Source organism: Camponotus floridanus, unplaced genomic scaffold (assembly GCF_003227725.1).
Source record: "Camponotus floridanus strain SB8 unplaced genomic scaffold, Cflo_v7.5 scaffold83, whole genome shotgun sequence".
In the NCBI taxonomy this organism is placed as follows: domain Eukaryota; kingdom Metazoa; phylum Arthropoda; class Insecta; order Hymenoptera; family Formicidae; genus Camponotus; species Camponotus floridanus.
Window position 1 is genome coordinate 400,820 of NW_020229853.1, and position 23,931 is coordinate 424,750.

The 23,931-nt window shown below is 28.2% G+C and overlaps 3 protein-coding genes and 1 long non-coding RNA gene across 6 annotated transcripts; 2 read left to right on the forward strand and 2 right to left on the reverse strand.

Moving 5' to 3' along the window:
• Positions 1-413: 413 nt before the first annotated feature.
• Positions 414-2,583, reverse strand: LOC105255652 (ubiquitin-conjugating enzyme E2 G2). Its single transcript, XM_011265065.3, has 4 exons — positions 2,398-2,583; positions 2,179-2,260; positions 1,780-1,898; positions 414-1,058 (listed from the first exon to the last, which is right to left on the reverse strand). Exons 1-4 carry the CDS (start codon positions 2,438-2,440, stop codon positions 802-804), a joined length of 501 nt encoding a protein of 166 aa, XP_011263367.1. The 5' UTR covers positions 2,441-2,583; the 3' UTR covers positions 414-801.
• Positions 2,468-5,189, forward strand: LOC105255651. Of its 3 annotated transcripts, none has more exons than XR_889542.3 (5): positions 2,468-2,656; positions 3,130-3,408; positions 4,588-4,814; positions 4,954-5,042; positions 5,134-5,189. It is a non-coding gene; the product is annotated as an uncharacterized LOC105255651 (long non-coding RNA). The 3 variants fall into 3 exon arrangements; XR_003123638.1 differs by having other exon boundaries at positions 2,476-2,656; positions 3,164-3,408; XR_003123637.1 differs by lacking the exon at positions 2,468-2,656 and adding an exon at positions 2,899-2,919.
• Positions 5,190-9,591: 4,402 nt separating this feature from the next.
• On the forward strand, positions 9,592-16,806 carry LOC112639696. The gene is made up of 8 exons (XM_025414560.1): positions 9,592-9,772; positions 9,973-10,121; positions 12,490-12,721; positions 12,937-12,987; positions 13,605-13,829; positions 15,204-15,415; positions 15,590-15,749; positions 15,908-16,806. The coding sequence occupies exons 3-8, from the start codon at positions 12,490-12,492 to the stop codon at positions 16,012-16,014; spliced, it is 987 nt and encodes a 328-aa protein (XP_025270345.1). The 5' UTR covers positions 9,592-9,772; positions 9,973-10,121; the 3' UTR covers positions 16,015-16,806.
• Positions 9,713-21,020, reverse strand: LOC112639697. The gene is made up of 5 exons (XM_025414561.1): positions 20,747-21,020; positions 20,413-20,616; positions 20,162-20,341; positions 19,790-20,093; positions 9,713-9,941 (listed from the first exon to the last, which is right to left on the reverse strand). Exons 1-5 carry the CDS (start codon positions 20,833-20,835, stop codon positions 9,885-9,887), a joined length of 834 nt encoding a protein of 277 aa, XP_025270346.1. The 5' UTR covers positions 20,836-21,020; the 3' UTR covers positions 9,713-9,884.
• Between the last annotated feature and the right edge of the window lie 2,911 nt (positions 21,021-23,931).

Genomic DNA, 23,931 nt, shown 5'->3' on the forward strand with positions numbered 1-23,931 from the left:
GGAATTTTTATTAAGATCGACAAGGTTTCGATTGGCACTTATATAATTTAATAAAATAAAATTTGTATAAAAGTAAAAACTGAGAAACTAATAAAAAGATAACTGATTGCGATAACAATCTAGTGTTCCTGATTTATTGGCAAAATAATTCTTCTGTGATAGAAAGTAATGGAATAATTACTTCGTTTACCTTTATTGGAAATATATCTTATTATAAATATATTAACTTATATTCCCTTCTCAAAGAGAAAAGAAAATGAAAGATAACTAAATATGTATTAATTGATAATACATTAAGTTTACAATGATGTACATTTACACAAGAATAATATAGCAAGGTATACGATTGTGATAATTAACATCACAAAATAGTTTTTGGGATTGGTTAGTAATACTAATAACTTAACATCAAATATACTCAAACGCAAGAAGTGATTCTTATTCTTTATTAGCAATTCAATGAAATATGTAAGTGTACAAGATATTCACATATGTATTTGATTACCCATGTTTGTACTGCAATGTTGAAAATAAAAAACATTTTTTGAGATTAATAATTTCAGTTTTTGTAACATTAAAAGACGTAAACTTTGTAAATTTAAAGTTCATTTCATATCTTGTGCAAATAATCAGCAGAATATACAAGAAAAAATTTGCACATCAAAAATTTGTTGTACAGATAAAAATTTATTTTTATACAAGAATGTACTATGAAGAAATAAACGTAATAATTATAATTTAAGATTTTCCTTTTTTTTTATTTTTTATTTATTTATTTTAATAAACAATATGCGTCCTATTTTAAGGGATACCCAACGTTTTTCTTACAAGTTTTTGAGCTATCCTCTCAAATTCACTACGATCCTCTCTCCACATTTTGGCGGCATCTACATTAGCACCACTCTCATCATTTGGTTCTGCTAGCATACTTACTACACTCAATAATATCTTCTCCACGCTCTGTACTGGACTCCATCTTTCTGCACTGCTTTCATAACCCATTGGATCATCACCAGGTGCATGTAATATGCTTATACAGACTCTTCCATCTGCATAAACTTTTAAGAAAAAGATAATTTCATATATATGGTTAACACATGGTTAACATGATTAATATTATTGTATATTTAATGAAATTTTAAACTTAAAATAAATAAATTTTAAATTTATTTTATGCTTCATAATTTTAGTAAACCTTAATTGACCTGCTTTAATTAAATTTTGATAAAAATACATTTGACATCTTTTCATAAAAACAAACATTTGAAAAATAAAAATCGCTAGATATTATAAAAAGTTATAAACTATTAAAAGTAATATTTGTGATAAAAGTAATACTATGAAATTAACAAATCTATTGAGATATATCTGTTTAAAAGTATGTAAAATTTAAAATATGGAATAAGATAAACTGTATATATAATGATATATAGTTTTAAGGGACAATTAAAAATTAGAAGAAATTATAATTAGATCAGATTAGAATTTTTCAGGGAAATGATGTCAGGAAAAAAGGCTTCACCTTTCATTTGTCGATTTCTTTTTCTATTTTTATTTTTTTTTGTTAACCTTTAAACATTTTTTAACTTTTTATAGTATCCAGTGATAATTTTTACTTTTAAAATCTGGTTTTTATATAAAAAGATGTCAAATAAGAATTTTTGTATACAAGATGCATCAACACGATTACTGCACGGCAAAAGCTTTAAATATATGATTATCAAAATTTAGGCGGAGTAAATTAAATTAGACATTTATTATAAATTTATAATATCTTACTATTAGGATGAAACATTTCACAAGTGAATTGCATCTTGGGTGGACTTAGTGGATAATCTGGAGGAAATATTAATTTTGCCGTAAAGATTCCACCTTCAAAGCATGTTCCTTCTGGCCCACTAAAAATATTCAGCTTCATTAGTATTTCAATAATGAAAAATTTGTACAAATGCTGATGTGTATGTGTGTGTGTGTGTACATATAATTAGTGATGTGTAAATAATATCTGTGTATGTATTGTGTGTACATACACAGGTATTATTTACATATCACTAATTATTTAATGTTTTGTTAAAACTATATAGAGATAGATTTAGAAAAATATATATGCATAATATATAGTAACTAAAGAGTCGATAACTTTCTGAAAAAATAATACAATTATAAAGAAAAACTTACGTGATGAGAGCTTCCCATTCGAAGAAGTTTTCCTCATTAATCGGACCGGCGATAATGCCTTCTGGTGGATTCAAGGTTAGTTCTGCAAGTTGGTCGTAGCGCAGACATTATTGTTCGACGGAAAAAAGGATGTCATAACAAAAGGGAAACTTCTCATATAATATCATTAATGTATGAAATAATGTTACTGCAATATGCTAAATGACTAAAAAGTCTCACGTTTGTACTCTGCCATCAGTCGTCTGAGAGCCGAACCCGCCATTGTTTTAACCACGCGGATGATCTGCAAATCGTTTGAGAACTTAAGAAATGTCAACTCAACGAAGAATTTCTCTGACGAGATCCTTCAATTTTTTTGTTCCTTGTATCAGAGAGAAATCTAAGAACAGCCAGCTGGCCATTTCAGTAACTCGTTAAATGCAGTTAACGATAGATGTCGTATCGTTAATTTATCGAAGCGTGGCCATAACGAAAAAAGGTATTCTGTAAAATCCACAAATTAACAACTTTTCTCGTTAAAATAATCGTTAATTCAATGACATTCAACGGTTTCGATTAATAATACAAGAGGGTCCGGGATCCCTCGTTAACGCATAATGTCTGTCGTTAGTGATGAGCGGACTCAAAATTAAAGTGATGTTCTATTTGTTATTAGTTTTCTGATCAACCGTTCTGAATTTTTAGGACATCTTAATTTTATTTTATTTACATACGTTAATATTACAAAATATTTTGTAATTGGTAAGTATTTTGTAATCGATAAATATTTAGTAAAATCTCGATTTTCCTATAAAAAACTAATTTTCCGAATTAGGTGATAAATCCTATCACTTTAGAACGTATATGTATATTTATAGAGTAATATGTTAAAAGTGACATTTTTTACACGCATTTAGCAAAGTTTATTTGAGAGTATGTTATGTTTATTTAATGATAATTTTACATTTACAGAAGTTTTATCCAATTCTTACTTTTTAATTCAAAGACATCAGCTTTATGGCAGTAGGATTTCTGGCTTGGGAATTAATGATTTTACAAGAACGAATACATCATCAAGAAAGGCGTTTGGAATGAATAATATTAAGAGATACATTAAATCCATTTAATTTTCCACGTAATGAATTTATAAAGTGCTTTCGAATTAGTCCTGATTTGGCAATGGATCTGATTAATTTATTACGACCATACTTGCAACAGCAGCGTTTAACTGCAATTGCGCCTGAAATAAAAGTAATGCCATTTGAACAATATTTTCTTTATACACAGCTGTTTAAAAAAATTGTAGCTATTATGTTACCAGTTTTATATATATATATATATATATATATATATATATATAAAAATAATTTAAATCTATTTTTTGTTTAAAGATAAACACAGATAAACACAGATATATATATATATATATATATATATATATATATATATATATATACAGGGTGACCCATTTTAACTTAGGCAGCCAAATAACTCGAAAAATAAGCACACTACGAAAAAATGGTTACAATCAAAATTTCGTCATTTTGAGGGGGACGTACAATGGCGTTAAAATCAGCCCCCCCCACCCCCCCCCCTGGGCGGTGAGGGGGGGCAAGTTTGAAATCTTAAATGGAACCCCCTATTTTTCATTGCATATTCTTGTAGCTTATCTCGAGAGCTTTCCAAAACACTATAATTAAGTACCTTTTTATTAAGTACTTTTTGAGTTATAAGGCTTAAAATAATTTCTTAATTTTACATAAACCATAAAATATCTAGTAAACCATTCATTTTTCGATTATCTTACCTTGATACTTTTATGTACAAAATAATGAGAGGAATCAATTGGTGTAAAGAAAACATACAGTTGTTTTTAAGAAAAAATATGGAATTGTTAATTGCAAATTACATATTTTTTCTTAGAAACAACTATGTGTTTTCTTTACACCAATTGATTCCTCTCATTATTTTGTACATAAAAGTATGAAGGTAAGATAATCGAAAAATGAATGGTTTACTAGATATTTTATGGTTTATGTAAAATTAAGAAATTATTTTAAGCCTTATAACTCAAAAAGTACTTAATAAAAAGGTACTTAATTATAGTGTTTTGGAAAGCTCTCGAGATAAGCTACAAGAATATGCAATGAAAAATAGGGGGTTCCATTTAAGATTTCAAACTTGCCCCCCCTCACCGCCCAGGAGGAGGGGTGGGGGGGCTGATTTTAACGTCATTGTACGTCCCCCTCGAAATGACGAAATTTTGATTCTAACCATTTTTTCGTAGTGTGCTTATTTTTCGAGTTATTTGGCTGCCTAAGTTAAAATGGGTCACCCTGTATATATCTGTGTTTATCTGTGTTTATCTTTAAACAAAAAATAGATTTAAATTATTTTGAAAGAAACTATATATATTTACTTTTAATTTAGGTTTTAGCAACAATACAATTTTATGCACATAGCAATTATCAGAGACCAACAGGAACTTGATACTAGAAGAACGTCAGAAAGTCCGTGAAAAATTTATAAATGCATAACAGCTATTTGAAGGAGCAATTGGGGCAATCGATTGCACATTTGTGAATATTTTAGGTCCTAAAATACACGAGGAAGCATTTGTCAACCACCATGGGATGCATTCATTAAATGTACAAGCTGTTAGTAACTTAATATATTAATATTTAGTTTGAGCTTTTTAAATAATTTATATAAGAATAAACTTATTTCTATATGATTTTAAATAGTAGATCCAGATATGAAAATATTAAATATTAATGCACATTATCTCGGATCCAGAAATGATGCTTTTATATGGAGCGCTTTCTCAATACGTCGCGCTATGGAATATCACTATAATAGGAGTGAACGTTGTACTTGGCTTATTGGTAAATTTGAATTTATCATTCTAAGAATTTTTTTATTGTTTCATGCGTACGTATGTTTAGTTATTATGAGATAATATTAATGTTATTATAGGTGATGCTGGATATCCTTTGGAGCCATGACTCATGACGCCATTACTACATTATTCAGAAGGAACACGTTAATCTTATGTTGTAATTTCAACAGTTATTTAAAGCAAGAAATGTAGAACGTTTTTTCGAAGTTTTCGAGGTTGTGTGGAGATGTCCGTCGTATCAACGAGTTTTGATGTATGAACTAGCTTTTGCTGGACGGATAGTAAACGCATGTGCAGTTTTGCACAACATGTGAATTCATTACCGTCTTCCTATATTTAATTTTGATTATGACGAAGCGGAGAGAGAATATCAAATTATTGCCAATAATGATAATAATAGGCATGAAAGAGACGTACTTGCCAGACAAGGTCCTCGTGTTCGACGTATACAGCAGCAAATAATGAGGGAACGCTTTCCACAGTTCCGTGATGCAGACGAAGATTAATCACAAAGATTATTTAAAAACTTAGAAATCTATTTCACACTTCTACATCATTGTCTTATACATATATATATGTCTTATACGTATATATATATATATATATATATATATATATATATATATATATATAATTGTTTATATCATCTGATACAAACTTCTTCAAGTGATATATAATCATTTTCTATCAATTGTTCCATTTGTGGAAAATCGGCAAAACTTTTACTTTCAGCACAAAGCATAGCATTAATTTGTGCATATGTTTTCTTTTGTTTCTTATGTTTTCCTTCTAAGATTCCAAAGTGTCGAATATAATCTTCGGACATTACTATTTTAAAATTTTCCCCAAGTTCTTTAGGATGCAATGGCTAACAATATAACAATATACGTACAAATAATCTATGAAGTTGTCTTGGCATCATCCAGCCAACAGCTTCGTTCACAGCTCGTCTCTATTCATTATCTTCAATTAAACCTAAAGCTAAACATGCCGCTGAAAATGATTGACATACTTCTTCATTTACAATTTTTAAATCATTAAAATTTGTAGCTCCCTTTACAGTAAGTAATAATAATCATAAATGAAACAATTCTGTTGAACTAATGGAACACATTCGTCCTACACAATTATAATGACTTTTGCGTTTGACCAATGTAATAAAGGCTGTAGCTGGATAAGAAGGACTAATCTGTCCTTACACGGATTATGCTGATTTTTTTTTGCTTTGATTGCTATCAGTGACTTATAATTTAAGCAAATATTAGTCCTTAATATTGAACCGTTTTGATATAAAGAATAAAAATAAAAATTTCGAAAATAATTCGTATCTTTTGATCTGCTTAACCGATTTTGATGAAATTTTAATATGTTGTAGATATCATTGAGACACATTTGTGGAAAATATGGGAAAGGTTTCTGATGACAAAAACATTGATTAAAAAATTAATAAAAGTTCTTGCTTTTTTTAGTCTTGATATTTTTCTAGTACAATTACGAAAAAATGTTTGTAAAATCTTGGAATAGTTTTCTATTAGACAGTATTTTTTTGGAAGCAATGGGTAGACGATACTTTTAAAAAATAAAGTATTCTTTTTTATTTTTTTTAAATATGATGTGCTTTTGGTACGATCGCCATATATTTTTTGTAGAATTTGAAAAAAAAATGTTTAATAGGAAACTATTCCAAGATTCTACAAAATTATTATTTATTACTTTGGCAATTTGATGATGACGATGATGACTCTCTGCCTTTCTTTCACGTCGTCACTGAAATTCCTCTTCTTCTTCTAAAGTACGCTGTTTTTTGCGTCTCGGCATTTTACAAAAATATTAATATAGTTATACGCTAATAGACATACTAATTATTAGAAATGCTAATTTAAGACACGTATGATTTCCTTAATACACACATATGGTACAAAAAGTCTTATTCGAAAGTTGCGAAGGATATTGTTGTCTCTTTTATTGTTGTCTTTGTTTCTATGTTTATATAAAAATCTGAGAAAGGAAATCGTTGCTCTACTGAAATTAAGTTTAAAATTTTAAATGCAAATTTATATAGAAGGAAAGAAAGAAATGTAAATATATACTATACTATTTAAAACAAAATTATGGGTGCTTTCCAGCAAGCAACACAGGCGACACTGTGTCGCTACAGTGTCGATACAGGTGCTTTCCAACTACGACACAAGTCGACACAATCGTACACAGCAAAAATGCTGTGTTCGCCTGTGTCGTCGTTTTGTAGCACCTCAGTGAGTGCCAACATAACATTTCATATTTGGTATCATTAATTTTTTAAAGAATGGTATTGCGTGATATTGCGTGATAGAAGATAACCAAACTTTTATATTCGCTAAAAAGACGACTTAAAGACATCTAGACGTCTTTAAGATGAGAGAAAGCACCCTATGTGTATATAATTGTCACGTCCGGCGATCCCTAGATTTAGCAGAAATTTTTTTTTCTCACTATCCTCCATCCAATAATTACAAGCACTAACTAACATGAAACTAATAGTGCGTTCGAAAATATGTTTGATTGGTATTGGGAAAAAAGATAAATAATCTCAAGTAGCAATTTTTTTAATCCTAGTGATCCCAGTGGGAGAAACAAAACGCAGCACTGGGAGTTTTCAATACTGCCAACTTTATCTTTTTTCCCAACACCGACCAAACATATTTTCGAACGCACTATATGAGAGACTTATATGTCACCTCTTTAACTATATAAATGAACTGCTAGTCGTCCCCAAAACAATGCTAAAAAGAGAATCTAACATTAATTCGATATATCGAGATTTAGGCTCCGCCTAGACCTCTAGGAGAGAGAATGGACAACTGATCATGTGACATGTGATCAAGCTTTTTCATGATTGGCTGGCAGAAAATGTATCAATTTTAGCTATTGCGACGCCAATGCAAAATATGATGACACACAAATAGATTAATATGGGTGCTTTCCAATTGTTTAACACATCTTAACACAAACATACACAGGAAGGCACAAAGTGTAGCGATGTGCACGACTCAATTGGAACAAAGTTAATGTGCGACTTTCGAGTGGAGAGTTAGGATTCTTCATAACCATGTCCATCTTGATATTTTTTAATCCATGCTGAGGGTGATAGCATCGATATATAAAATGGATTGACCATTGCGTGTAGACAGGCATCAAATTCGATGAAAGTTTCTTGATCATCACTCAAACAATAAATAACGCCCTCATTCGAATAAATAGTTTTTTCCTTAAAGCAAATATGTTCATACAATTCTTCTCCATTTGGTAAAAGGGAAAAACATGTTGCACACGTAAAATTTGTGTAATTAGTCTGTAAATAATTCGAAGCAAAGTTATTAACATACATAGATGTATATATATGCATAATATTATATAATATATAAATAATATATAAATAAAATATATAAATGCATATTATATTAATATATAAATATGAATGAAAATTTAATCAGTAATATATCTAACCTGCAAATATGCAAAAGAGACAATTTTATTTTATTTATTAAATATAATAAAAAAATTAATTGTACAAAAACTCATTAATTTGAATTACTTACTTCAATGATACTTTTAATATTTTTATTGTCCATTTTTGTATTTGTATGGTGTACTTTAATGGTTGTCTTTTAATTAAAAAGGATAAAACGAAAAGAAAATTGCCAACATAATCGCCGTCAGTCTGTAACCGCATATTTCATTTGTCCCTAGAAAACAGAAGGTTACACAAGTTGACTAGTAGCCCTCGAGCTGAGTACGGATGTGTAAAGTTGTGTCGGCAGTTACGGCAATTGGAACGCGACTTGTGTCGCCGTGTGCATAAAAGTGTCTAGGGATATCTCAATTGGAAAGCACCCTATATGTGTGTCATGTGTGTCCTATTTGTGTGTCATCATATTTTGCATTGGCGTCGCAATAGCTAAAATTGATACATTTTCTGCCAGCCAATCATGAAAAAGCTTGATCAGTTGTCCATTCTCTCTCCTAGAGGTTCTCTAGCTCCGCCCCCTCATGACCAAAAAGCGGGAATTTAAACATAGGTTATATTTAATGTAGAAATCTGACTCAAAGGTAAAAATAAAATACACTTTCGAGTATTTATTCATATAATTTATCCTGATCCTTGAACAGAACGATTTTTGTACAAATATGTCTTACAAAATTATCATGCTCTTTCAGAGAAATAATCTTAGTTTCATATTTTAATTTTATTTTTAAGTATTAACAATTAGATGAAATATTTATAATTATAAATATTTTAATTATTTATTTTTATTATTATATTATACAAATATTCCCGTGGTATATAGGAATCTACTGTACTTTATTTCTTAGATTATTAATAAGGAATTAAATATTAAATCTAATTACCCACACAGCACAAATGACTGTTTGTCGACTAATAGTCGACTTTTTTCAGTCGACTTAAAGTCAGCTGTTAAAGTCGACATTTAGCTAACTATTTCCAGGATGATTTTTGTCGACTTTAAATTGTCGATTTTAAGTCAACAATTTAAAGTCGACAAAAATTATACTAGAAATAGTCGGCTAAATGTCGACTTCGAAAGTCAAAAGTTGGCGCGTAGTGCGCGCGTGACATGCGATCGCCGCGATTTCATCCTTTCGATCGTCTCTGTGTGTGTGTGCCCATTGTGCCTCCCGCGTGCTTTTTGTTCCAACTGTGCAATATTTATCAAGGTAATGTCCTTCTTTCATAATTAATATTATAGCATAAAATATTAAAGGATATCAGAGATATATTGTATATACATATGTAAATTTTATATGTAATAATTCGTGATATGTACAATTATGTACAAGTGAGGTTAGAATCGTCCTCTTTCTTCTCTATTGAGTTTCCGTGTATCTGTAATTAGTAACAGTATTTTTATTTTCAGCTTATCTTGTGCAATAGAGGCGGTGCTAATTCTGCAGTCTTATTGTTAGCCGAAACAAAATATCTGCATGAAGCAGTACGAAAGACGAAGCGCCGGCGAATTTGATTATTGACTATTGAGCGAAGCAGCACGTACGATACATAATCAAGGTAATTTACATTTCTAATTTTTTATTTAAATAATTTGAAAACACAATATAAATAACAAAGTGCTGTAACGGTCATTGCTAGGTCTTAGTGTTGATATTTATTGTGTGATTGTATATACCTTTTTAAGAGTTCACTAAACTGCACGCCAAATATGTTTTTAATCATAACAGCTCCAAGTTGAATTAATAGTAATATCACTTTATTTATTTGAAAATCAATTTAATAATTAATGATGCTAACTTGCATCGAAATGTGAAAACCCATCCTCCCCCCTAAAAAAAACTGTAAAGAAATTATTGCAAAAAATAATACCTCAGCCAGGAGAAAAATCTATTCGGTGCACAGTTTAATGAACTTGAAAAGATATATATAAAATCACACAATAAATATTACATTATCAAGGAGAATCCTGCAGTAGCTAATTGCCGATTTTATTAAAATTTTAATACAATTTAATGGATTTGATAGTATTCACTAAAACATTTTATTAAGCAGTAAAACTCCAGGTGCCATTATTCAGGCATTCTCGAGAAAATGAAGATTTCCAGCACCTATATAGTACCGTTATGGAAAAGTGATTGTTGAATCAATGATGTAGCGTTAAAACGTTGATTGTTATGTTCGGAGTTCCAGGTTCTGTCCTCGAAGACATTTTGTTTCATTTAAATCTTATATTTTTAAATTGTTATATACAATTTTTTAATCATTTTTAATTATTTAATATAAAATGTTATTTTTTTAAAAATCACGGAATTTAAAGATGTTCTTCTGTTAATAATTAAATTAAAATTTTTTATGAATACAAAAAATATATTTGCTTTACTGTAACAAATGTTTGAGTGAATACTACACACCCATAAAATGTTATTAAAATCGTTAATTAGAGATTGTCAGGTATAACACCCATAAAATGTTATTAAAATCGGTAATCAGAGACTTCCCTTATATCTAGCTATGACCGTTAAGGCACTTCATTTATATTGTGTTTTCACACTGTCGGTCGAATAAATTCTTTATTTGGTAAGTCGATTGTCCATTTGTTCTATTTTGTATATTTCACGTTTTTGTAAATGAATAATTATTTTAGTTTAATATTTACATTTTTGATAACCATAGATATTTCATCATAAAAAGAAACATCATACATATACATAAAAATTCCCTTTTATTAAATATGCAATAATTCAAAAAATTTATTCATTTAAAAGTTTATGCAACATGAAATAAAAAAGAAATAATCTAATATTCATAGTTGATTCTTATTTCAAGACTATCTTAAATATTTTAAGATGTTAATATAGTTATTATATCAGATTGGTTAATGACATCTTTAGATAGTACTTAAGACGGTATTAAATATAAGAATCGACTGTGAATACTGGCCTGAAAATACATATTTCATAGCTGCAAAATGAGCTTAATAGATACTATTTACAAATGTTATTCTTAAAAATAGGAATTATATGTATATATGTATATATGCATATGTGTACACACACACACACACACACACGCACACGCACACGCACGCACGCACGCACACGCACACACACGCACACACACGTAAATAATATATATTTCCTATTTTTAAGAATTATAATTAATGCAAGTATATGTAACAATTTATATGTAATATATATAATATAAATACACTATATATATATATATATATATATATATATATATATATATATGACAGTAACATTATAAAATTTTGCACTCAGTAATGTAAATATAACACATATTGTTATATTGATCAGTGTCGATTGGGGTGTGGCTAAAAAAATATTGTCATAATTTTTATATTAATAAAAAGAAATTATTTGTTGAGTTGTTAAATATTGTATTCTAGTTTTTACAATATGTGATTGAACTTTTCGACGTAAAATATAAAATTTCTTGCAAACTATTTTTTTATTTCATTCTTTATTTTTTTTATGTATAGAAAATGTGTCAGTACTTTATTGCAAGCAAATATTTACTTTTTTTTATAAACTTGGTGTAATACTTTTATGATATAACACTTTACCAGAATATGTGTGTTACAGAATCAATTTTTTCAAATATGTGATTACAGGAATCACATATTTGAAAAAATTGATTCTGTTTTTAAGAACAATTCTATTTTTAAGAAAGCAGGCTATGATTTTTATATTATATTGGAAGATACTGTTTTTTCCAAAACCGGATTTTACCATTTATTCGTCTATTGCTCATATCTTGTAGCTTTTATGTGAAAAATTTTGTGTAAAAAAAGAAGTATTTCAGTGAAAAGTTTAAAATAATCCACCTTGTATAATATTGCAATAATTAATAAAATAATAAATAAATATTTGCGTTATTATGTAATAATATTCATTATTAACAGATGCCTAAAAGATTCCGAGAATTATCTTTACGCCAAAAGAATCGGCGCCTTGAAGCTTTTGCAAGACATGAGCGGCAATCAATTATACATAGACCTATCAATACGACAGTCAACTTAGAAACGCGAGATCATAATAATGAACCTGAGATCAGTGATGAAATATTGGAAACTAATTTTGTAGACGTAAACTCATTAGATTCATACGAAGATGAGTCGTCATGTAGTGACACAGGTACATTGATATTTATACATTGAATACGGAATATATTTTTGTACGAATAAAGATTTGTTTTGTTTAAAAAAAAAAATCAAAATAATTTTGTATATGCAAACATAAATACTGTCGTAAATAAATTGTTATATATCTTATTATCATTTATTTTTTTCTTTATTGAGTAAAAATACGAACAATTTAAATAAAAATCTTATATTTCTCTTGCTTTTCAGAAATGCAAAAAATGACACACGAGAAGCAAGAAAGTCGAAAAGTTGTAAAAGGTAGGTTTCAAATTATTATGTCATCAATCTTATTAAATATCCTATTCTTCCCTCCGTATCTCTTGCTGCTCTTGTATCTTAATGAAAAATCCTCTTTTCCTTTCTTCAGATTTAATATATGCCTCTTTCTTGTTTTTCTTGATAATTCTATGAAACTACTTTCAACAGTTTATAGGAATATTTTCATCTATTATTTCTTTTTCCTATATTTATTAATGTACTTCCATGTACTTCCACATACGTCCAACATCCTCCTTTCTCGTAGCTATTATTTTAAATTGACCATCTTTGATCTTTAGTTTTGCTTATCAATATTTGGCTTTCTTTATAAATTTCTCCTTAGATTATCTTGATTCTCCATCTTTTTTCTTTTTTCCTTATCAAACCTCCCTTTAGTCCATAATAGAACTATTTCCTATTCTGCTATTTTTGTTAAGTATTTATTAATTGTAATGTAATAATTGTAATTGTAGTAATGATTTCTCTTTTCATTCTTCTCTTTTGTTTTATTGCCAAAATAAAGCTCTACACAAATTTATCCGATAATTTATCTATAATGTTCCATTTGTATCACTGCAATGCCAATAAAGTAAACGATATATTTCTTTCAATTACAGGGAACATAACAGCTCGACCAACAATTGTATCACAACTGATTATTCGTCCTTCCACGAGCAATGATGGCACTAATGTATTAAATATGATACAAAACAAAGAAAACGTTGGAAATAATTCTATTCTTCCTTCCACGAGCAATGATGACACTAATGTATTAAATATAATACAAAATAAAGAAAATATTGAAAATAATTCAATGACATTGGAGCATTCATTTTGTTGTGGTAAGTTTTATTTCATTTTGTACTATTATATGTAATTATTATACAGGGTGTATCAGAGCGACCGTAACAGCAGTTTTTTGAGGAACCTAAACATTTGAGAGAAAAATGTTTCGTACAAAAGTTGTAGGGCTTAAAATAATCTATTTAACGATCGTATCAGTTTGACTTTGAATAGCACCGTCAAGGTCGCATAAAAAATACTTTGAATTTTTTAAATGGAAATCCCCATTTTTTATTGCATATTCTTGTAGCTTACCTCGAGAGCTTTTCAAAACACTATAATAAAATATTTTTCTCCTAAGTACTTTTCGAGTTATGAGACTTGAAATCACTTCTTAATTTTACATAAACCGTAAAATATCTTGTAAAATATTAATTTTTCGATTATTTTACTTTAATATTTTTATGTACAAAATAATGAGAGGAATCAATTGGTGTAAAGAAAACACATAATTGTTTCGAAAAAAAATTTAATTAATTGCGAATTACATTTTTTTTTCGAATCAATTATGTTTATGTAAAATTAAGAAGTGATTTCAAGTCTCATAACTCGAAAAGTACTTAGGAGAAAAATATTTTATTATAGTGTTTTGAAAAGCTCTCGAGGTAAGCTACAAGAATATGCAATAAAAAATGGGGGTTTCCATTTAAAAAATTCAAAGTATTTTTTATGCGACCTTGACGGTGCTATTCAAAGTCAAACTGATACGATCGTTAAACAGATTATTTTAAGCCCTACAACTTTTGTACGAAACATTTTTCTCTCAAATGCTTAGGTTCCTCAAAAAACTGCTGTTACGGTCGCTCTGATACACCCTGTATATTCAGTAATTGAATAATGAATGTCATTCAATAATTGAATGTAGTAATTTTACACACTTAGTAAAATATAAAAGGCAATTGGTTATAGCTGGATCTCGGCGCTAATATCTTATTATGCAATTTTATATACATCTTCAAGATCAAACTGCACATCGAATAAATTTGAGATCCTCGAAAAGCTATAACTAGAATGAGAACAATATCGCGATATTATCACGATTTTAACTGGAGGTGTTATTTTTTGAAACAAAATTCTTCACTTGCAATATTTTAAATAAGAGGGGTTTTATTAGATAGTTGTTATCATTATTATCTAATCATCAATTTAATCTCTTGGTACTATTCTTCTTGTTTTCAACCTATCAAGACAACTGTATCAAGACCTATCAAGACAACTGTATCAAGACAAAATATTTGTTCGGCGCGCAGTTTGATATATGTAACGATATATGTAAAATCACAATATAATATATTAAATAACATAAATTTCAGTTGCATTTTTGCAGGTTAATTTTTAATTATTTACTTTTAAATATTTCTTTTGTTGTATAGAAAAATGCCGCAAAAATTACTTGGTCAAATTTGTGACAATTGAACGGAAACTCAATCGGATCATTCATTTTCTAGAAAATGAAAATAATGTACAACGGAATGAAATAGAACAAGACGATGTGTCGTTGTTACCAAATTTTCCTCTCACTACAGTTGAACAAACAGAAATGTTCAATAAAAGATTGGAAGATATTAATGTTCGGCGACAATTTGTAAGTATCTTGTCACATTAATTAATTGTAATTATACAAATTAAAGCCTATGATAACAGTAAGCTAATGTTAATATTTAGAAAAAAAATAAATTGAAGAAATTGTGCAATAAAATAATAAATGTATTATATAATATATAAAAATATATAAAAATATTGTTTTTATTTATTACAGATGAAAAAAATGGCGCAGTTTGGCGGGGATACCGTAGCCAAACTTGTAAAAAATATAATGTTGGAAACTATCGGATATGAAGTTGCGGCAGCGTACACGTGGACAGGCCAAAAAAAAAGATTATCATTCAAAACATCGAAACTGGCTGACACAATAATTGGTATATAATTTTAACATTTTTCTTCATTCTTTGTAGTTGCACTGAACTGTATTTAAACAAACTTTTTTTTAACATTAAATACAATTCAGATGAGAATTTTTCTAGAACTACTTCATGTTAACATGTATTTTAACATGAAATGTTTATTATGTTTGTAGCAATTATTTTGAAGAAAAAGGATACTACTACAATTACTGAAGTGGAAGGATGTATTCAAGAGTGGTTGAGACGATCCGGCGACAGAAAGAGAGGCTTAAACAAGTAAATATATTGTATGTACCTGATATGTTAAATTTGTCATTTTCTTTGGAAACTATTAATTTTATATAGTATTATTATATAACATAAAACATTGATATTTTGTACTGAATAAAACTTAATCTTCGATCCATGAGTGCTGGGACTGTCTTCTTTCGAGAACAGAGTCTGCGTTGATTGACGCTCTTGATCAAGCTTCAATCAATGGGTGCTGGGACTGTTCTCGAAAGAGGATAGAGTCCGCATTGATCGACGACCAAGGTTAATCTTCGATCAATGGGTACTGGGACTGTCTTCTTCCGAGAACAGAGTCCGCGTTGATTCGCTCTTGATCGAGCTTCAATCAATGGGTGCTGGGGCTGTTCTCGAGAGAGGATAGAGTCTGCATTGGTCAACGACCAAAGTTAATCTTCGAAACTGGACTTGGAAACAATAAAAGTAAGGTAGAGTCCAAGGTAGAGTAAAAATTCTCGCAATTCTGTTGTTTTCCAACGTCTCAATTCATCCAGAGAATGTGATTTTCAGATCAAACTCCTTCGGTACCTACTTTGTACATTGCAATTAATTTTTCCAAGTCTATTATAAGTTTGCTACTTATCCATAACTGCAATACTTTTTTCATGACTCCTAGACATGACATATCAAGTACATATAATTTAAAGAGAACTGTGTAACATTAGCAGTTGTATTAACTCGAAAGGAGATATAACCAGTATGACGATTTTGTGATTGTAATAAGTACCTAATTCTTGTATACTTTCCACATCCAAAAAATCTGTTATGTGCAATTTATTTAAATATAATTATATATGCTTGTTATAATTCTAACAAGCATATATGACTATTATTTTCTAAAAAAAAATAATTTGAAAACAATATATATTCTATTTATATATATCCTACAAAGCAGGAATATTCTCTGATATTTTATTCTTCGGTCTTTAAAATTCTATTTTTTCTCATTCAACATTGCTCAGAAACATATATTTATACATAATTAGATCTCTTTGACGTACATCCAAGTAAGCTCTGTTATAAGTGGAAGTATTTATGCGAGATAATGAGACTAATAATATTATTTATTGTTAGAGAAAACGCTACGTAGATATGTTCTAGAGACAAAGTAATCCATACGATGGATAAACTGTTTTGAATGCAAATAGTAATATGTTATTAGAAATATTAGTTATACTGTAAAATATTATTATTAAAAATCATTAAATAGAGAAGTACTTTGTGTAATAAAAACAGTCGTTTAAATACAAGTGCTATTATATTTATAATTATCTTTATGTAGTAATGATTAAATATTGTTATTTAAAACTGAATATATAATCTTCATGTATTTCAAAAATTCTTACTGCATTATTTACTTGCAAAGCGTTATTATGTTTTATCATATGTAATTATTATATTTAATAAAAATTTCTGTCATGCAAAACTGCCAATAATATGGAAGGCAAAAATATATAAAAAGATTATATATATAATCTTTTCATATATATATATATATATATATATATATATATATATATATATATATATAGTAAAACAAAATTTTTTGTTAAATAACTTCTGTCTTTAGAACATATCTTCTAGGTCTATGTACAATTGGCGTTCATGTCTTATAAAATATTTTTCAAAATGTTTAAAACTGTGTTAAAAAGCATGTTTAAAATAAGAAAACATGTTTTAAACATATATGTATTACTTTTCATAATTAAAGTATATAATTTAGATGTATGTACGTATATGTACCTGATGTTACGTTGAATTTTATTTCGAAACTATATATTTTATGTAATATATATTAAGATGTAACATAAAACATTTATATTTTTTCTAAATAACATTAAATACTATAAACGAATAACTCTTGTTCTCTCTTTCACTATTTTATTATATCCACTTACATTTGTACATTTACTACCAAATTTTTATTTTCATAATGACATTTGTCAAAAATTTAATTTTATTACTTTCAATGTATAATGTATATTATATATTTAAAATATAAAATTAAGTTTTTGATAAATGTCATTATGAGAATAAAAATTTGGTAGTAAATGTATAGATGATTTCAAATTGATTACAAGTCGACTTATTGCCGACTAAAAGTCGACCTAGTCGCCATAACCTCAAAAACAATGTCGACTTATATAGTGCGTTCGAAAATATGTTTGGTCGGTGTTGGGAAAAAAGATAAAGTTGGCAGTATTGAAAACTCTCAGTGCTGCGTTTCGTTTCTCCCACTAGGATCATTAGGATTGTATTGTACCGTATGTACAATATATGAAAGTGTTGCAATTACACTAATTAATATTATGGAACAATATATTTTACTCGAAAACATCATTTTTGAATCTTCGAGTAGTTCTTCTTCAGATAGTGATGATAATAATGAAGAATTACAAAATATTTTATTCGAAAATAGAGGTAATAACAATAGAGATAGAAGGAAAATAGTACCAAAAATAACAGATTATTTGGAAAATGTTGTTACCAGATATACAAATATTGAATTTAAATCACATTTTAAGTAAATCATGTCACTTTATTATAATTAAAGCATTCCCTAACAGCACACATGTTCGAAAGATGTTCAGAGAACATCCACAGGATATTCAGATATTCTCTGGATGTTCTCTGGATGTTCTCTGAACATCTTTCGAATATGTGTACTGTTAGGGTTATTAATATAAAACACACGTTCATATTAATAATAATATATGTGATGTTATTTGTTACAGGATGTGTAATACTTTTTATTATCTGGTGTTGCCAAAACATAAATAGCTATTAATAGCTGTTTTGTTGGATTAATTTGTTCTCTTCCTATGAATAGAAAATTTTCTAATTTGGGTCCAATTAAATGTAATAAAAAATAAAAAGTATTACGCTCCATCCTGTAACAAATAACATCATATATATTATTATTAATACGAACGTGTGTTTTATATTAATAATGCTTTAATTATAATAAAGTGACATGATTGACTTAAAATGTGATTTAAATTCAATATTTGTATATCTGGTAACAACATTTTCCAAATAATCTGTTATTTTTGGTACTATTTTCCTTTCACTCTATTGTTATTACCTTCATTTTCGAATAAAATATTTTGTAATTCTTCATTATTATCATCACTATCTGAAGAAGAACTACTCGAAAATTCAAAAATGATGTTTTCGAATAAAATATATTGTTCCATAATAATAATTAATGTAATTGCAACACTTTCATATATTGTACATGTGGTACAATACAATCCTAATGATCCCAGTGGGAGAAACGAAACGCAGTACTGGAAGTTTTCAATACTGCCAACTTTATCGTTTTTCCCAACACTGACCAAACATATTTTCGAACGCACTAATAGTCGCCATAAAGTCGACTTAAAGTCGACTGTATATACTGACTTTTAGTCGACTATTTTCGGGTCATTTGTCGACTAAAAGTCGACAATAAGTTGACATTTAGTCTGATTTTGAAGTCGACTTTAGACTCCTTTTGCCGACTAATAGTCGACTCGGTGCTGTTTGGGTAGATTAAATCTAATTATAATGTAATCTAATTAGATTTAATATTTATAATTCCTTATTAATAATAAAGAAATAAAGTACAGTAGATTTCTATATAACACGAATTCGTTTAACACGCGCGGATTCGTATAATATATCATAATTTAAAATATTTTCTTTTAAAATTAAATAAATTTAAATTTTGAATATGTTCTTAATCATATTCAAAATTTAAATTTATTTAGTTTTAAAGACCAAACCTCAACAATATCAGAAGAATTTGCTGAAAGAAGACATTGTTGCTTCAGATCTGTTAATAATTTCTGCAGAGATTCTATTTTTTTCTTCCGATGATTTTGTTCATTCCGCAATCGTTTTATTGTAATATCTTTTTTCACACAGGCTTGCTTCAGTAACCTCACAGATCTTATTGCTGTATGTGGCGTCATATCCTGAATGGCATTTTCACCTATATCACCAGGATATCGTATCTTTTTTGTTGGAGTTCTGTTTATATATTCTGGAATATTTTGAAAATCCTTTTCCATATTTTCAGTTTTCAAACTACGAAATGCAAAATTAATATGTATAACGACAACTAAAATATCATATAATGAAAATTATGTTATTACCGATCCATGAACGTTCTTTTTGGAGTCACTGAATTGATGACTTCTTCAACAACTTGAATTGTTGAATCAATGCTGTCAACTTCTTCAGGTTTAGCTATTTCGTTATTATTCATCACATTAATTTTAAACGATTCAACTATTTCCTTCAATGAATTGTCATATGTTATTGATTTATCCACACTACAAACACAGACATTAAAACAGACATGATAATTGATTGTATGGTTTTATAAAAATAAAACTATTATTACCTATCATTTTGCATACATGGAAATTTTGATGGTATTGAATTTGGTTTTAAGTGGACGTGGCAAAAACCAAATTGTTCGAAACAGTCCTCTGCAAAATGTAATTTACAAATTTTGCTTGTTTTACGTATCTGTGTACCGTCTTGTTTGTTCAAATTGAACAATGCCTCGATCCATTTTTGCTTCAAATCTGGATTCGTTGGAAATCTATAAATAAATGAAAAAATGAATTTTGATCTTTTTAAAACTATAAGATGAAATAATGTTTCATATTATAATTATACAATAAAAAATAAATAATGTATTTTAGGTTAGAACAGAATCTTCAAATTCTTACCCATAAAATGTTTCTTTGTTATAATTTTTATCATGTTTTTTCTTATATCTTGTTGATTTACATCCTTCTACAAAACAATAAATTACCATTTTAAATAAAATAACTTAAAAAAATATGTAAATGATACACTGTGGAATTTTTGTAAGTGACACCAAAGTACACACTTCACAAGAATTAGTTCCTACATTCACCACTTGGTCATTCATGTCGCAATACATCTTGACTTTCAATATTTCGCGATATCAGTTACCACTAGCAGTCCATATTTATATAGTCAAAGCGTCACCTATAATAAAATGCGTATCTGATATATATATATATATATATATATATATATATATCCCAGATAGCATAAAGGTGAACATAAGTTCATAGGGAAATCATTTTAAAGAATACTTGTAGAATTAGAAAAATGAATATCTGAAGAATTCTTGAAGAATTATTCATAATCAGTTCGTCTTGAAATATTCTTTATAAATTCATTTTAATGAATACTTTGCGACAGTACTATGAATACTTTGAGAATTTATAAGGAATTACTTATTATTTTTCCACGCATGCGCGAGACTGTGTGTGTTCGGTTCGGTCTTTATCTTGTAATTTCGTGCAGTGTGCAGTGTGCTACATATATGTATTTTGCAATAAAGTGGTAATATATTTATAAGGTGGTAATATATTTATATATATTATATCAGACAAAAGTACAGTGCCACGCATAATTATATTAATAATTGGGTGTTATTGAATGGTAAGTATTAGTTGAACTAAATATATTCCTACTACCTAACCTCGAAATAAACGCATACAGTCTTTATTTTTGTTGTTTATTCATTCAGTAAACAAGCTGTTTTAGTTGGTTTGCCAACAGAGTCAATCAAAATCTCTATCTATTGATAAATTTGGATAAATATTTGTCTGCATGTAGTTCATGTTCTTTCAACATGCGATTTCTGATTATATGAATACAAACTTCTATTATGTGTTCATATATTACTTGTATATATTACTTTTATAGAATGCCTTATTCCTTTAGTCTTTCTAATGTATAATATAATGTTATATAATTTCATACATATATTTTATTACAGATTTATCAAAATCACTCACGTATCACAATAAAAAAAGTTTTAGACGAAACTGAAGAATAACCAACTACTATAGAAAATAAAAGTAAGTTGTATTTATATGTATTAATTAAATTACAGCGTTTAATATAAATTGTTTATTATATTACATATATATTTACTTTTTTTAATTATATATGCATATAAAAATATAATATACAGGGTGTTCCATTTTAATCCATCCAGTCGAATATCTCGAAAATCAAACCCAGGAGAGAAAAATGTTTCAGACAAAAGTTGTTTGGTTTCGAAGGGGCCATAAGATGGTAACCATTGGTTTGATCTTGAAGAATCATTTGAAGGTCACGTAAAGGTCACCTCAATTTTTTTAAATGGCACCCCCTATTTTTTATTAGATATTCTTGTAGCTGACCTCGAGAGCTTTCCAAAACACTATAATAAAATATTTTTTTGTTGAGTATTTTTCGAGTTATGAGGCTTGAATAATTTCTTAATTCTACATAAATCATAAAATATCTAGTGAAATATTCATTTTTTGATTATTTTACCTTAATACTTTTATGCACAAAATAATGTGAGAAATCGATTGGTGTAAAGAAAACACATAGTTATTTTTAAGAAAAAATATGTATAATTTGCAATTAACAATTACATGTTTCTTTGAAACAACTATGTGTTTTTTTTTATACCAATTGATTTCTCTCATTATTTTGTACATAAAAGTATTAAGGCAAGATAATCGAAAAATGAATATTTTATTAGATATATTACGGTTTATGTAAAATTAAGAAATGATTTCAAGCCTCATAACTCGAAAAGTACTCTATGAAAAAATATTTTATTATAGCGTTTTGGAAAGCTTTCGAGATAAGCTACAAGAATATGTAATAAAAAATAGGAGGTGCCATTTAAAAAGATTGAGGTGACCTTCACGTGACCTTCAAATGACTCTTCAAAGTCAAACCAATGGTACCATCTTATGGCTCCCTCGAAACCAAACAACTTTTGTCTGAAACATTTTTCTCTCCCGAGCTTAGTTTTCGAGATATTCGACTGGATGGATTAAAATGGGACACCCTGTATATTGTATGCACATACATTTAATTTTAAATAAGAAGTTATATTAAAAAGAAGTTAAATATTAATAATATTGTGTATTAATTTTTCCTACAAAATTCCTTATGTTTGAAAAAATATACTAAATCTAAAAAAATAATTGATTCAATATTTATAAGAAAATATTTATTTAAATTAAGAAAATATTTATTTAAATAATTGATTTCAATATTTGCAAGAAAGTATTTATTTATATTAAGCAAAAATATATTTGAATCAGCAAAATATACATGTATATTTCAATGATTCAAATATATTTTGGCTTAATATAAATAATTATTTTCTTGCAAATATTGAAATCAATTATTTTTTTAGATTTAGTATATTCTTTTAGTGTTCCAAATACTATTCCCATTGAATTCATAAAGTTTACATTTATGGAAATGGAAAAATACTATATGAATACTACATGAATACTATATGAATACTACATGAATACTATATGAATACTTTAAGAAGTTCTCTCAAGAATTCAATCATGGTGCATGTAACTTCCACAATCATTCTTATTGTATTCATCTATGAATTCCTAAAGAATTACAATTTAAAAAAGAGAAAACTTAAAGATTACTGTTAGAATTCACTGTGCTATCTGGGTATACAGTGTGCGTATTTTGAATGTGTTCTTCCTATCCATTATCTGGACTGATTCTGTTGATGGTTCACCATCTCCAGACCGATTGACACGCATTTCCCCGTGCTTAGCATTACTCAGAATGAACGACGTGGACGTATTGGAATTTCATCCCTTTGAAGTGCTTGATTTACATGAGCCCCTTTGCCCCTTTTCTCACGATTCGGAGTGCTTGATTAACATGAACCCTTGCCTCTCACTATGAATGTTTGTAATATTAGCACAAATGATCAAACAAGTTTCCATTAACAGCGGTACACTTCATTAAACGTAATCGAAAGCTTTCTTGGATTTTTTGCAATACATCAGGAATAATTTCTGAGAATATGTTTATGATACGAATTTTCATA

Bases quoted from the DNA above. Each gene is read 5' to 3' on its own strand.
- LOC105255652 (XM_011265065.3), bottom strand. From the start codon at position 2,440: ATGGCGGGTTCGGCTCTCAGACGACTGATGGCAGAGTACAAAC. The intron at 2,261-2,397 runs GTGAGACTTTTT...ACCAACTTGCAG, and splicing joins ACTGATGGCAGAGTACAAAC to AACTAACCTTGAATCCACCA. The intron at 1,059-1,779 runs GTAAGATATTAT...TTTTCTTAAAAG, and splicing joins TGAAATGTTTCATCCTAATA to TTTATGCAGATGGAAGAGTC.
- LOC112639696 (XM_025414560.1), top strand. From the start codon at position 12,490: ATGCCTAAAAGATTCCGAGAATTATCTTTACGCCAAAAGAATCGGCGC. The intron at 13,830-15,203 runs GTAAGTTTTATT...TTTGTTGTATAG, and splicing joins GGAGCATTCATTTTGTTGTG to AAAAATGCCGCAAAAATTAC. The intron at 15,416-15,589 runs GTAAGTATCTTG...TATTTATTACAG, and splicing joins TTAATGTTCGGCGACAATTT to ATGAAAAAAATGGCGCAGTT.
- LOC112639697 (XM_025414561.1), bottom strand. From the start codon at position 20,835: ATGGTAATTTATTGTTTTGTAGAAGGATGTAAATCAACAAGATATAAG. The intron at 20,342-20,412 runs GTAATAATAGTT...CTGTGTTTGTAG, and splicing joins CCATGTATGCAAAATGATAG to TGTGGATAAATCAATAACAT. The intron at 9,942-19,789 runs GTTTGGTCTTTA...TACTAATTACAG, and splicing joins ATTCTTCTGATATTGTTGAG to ATACACGGAAACTCAATAGA.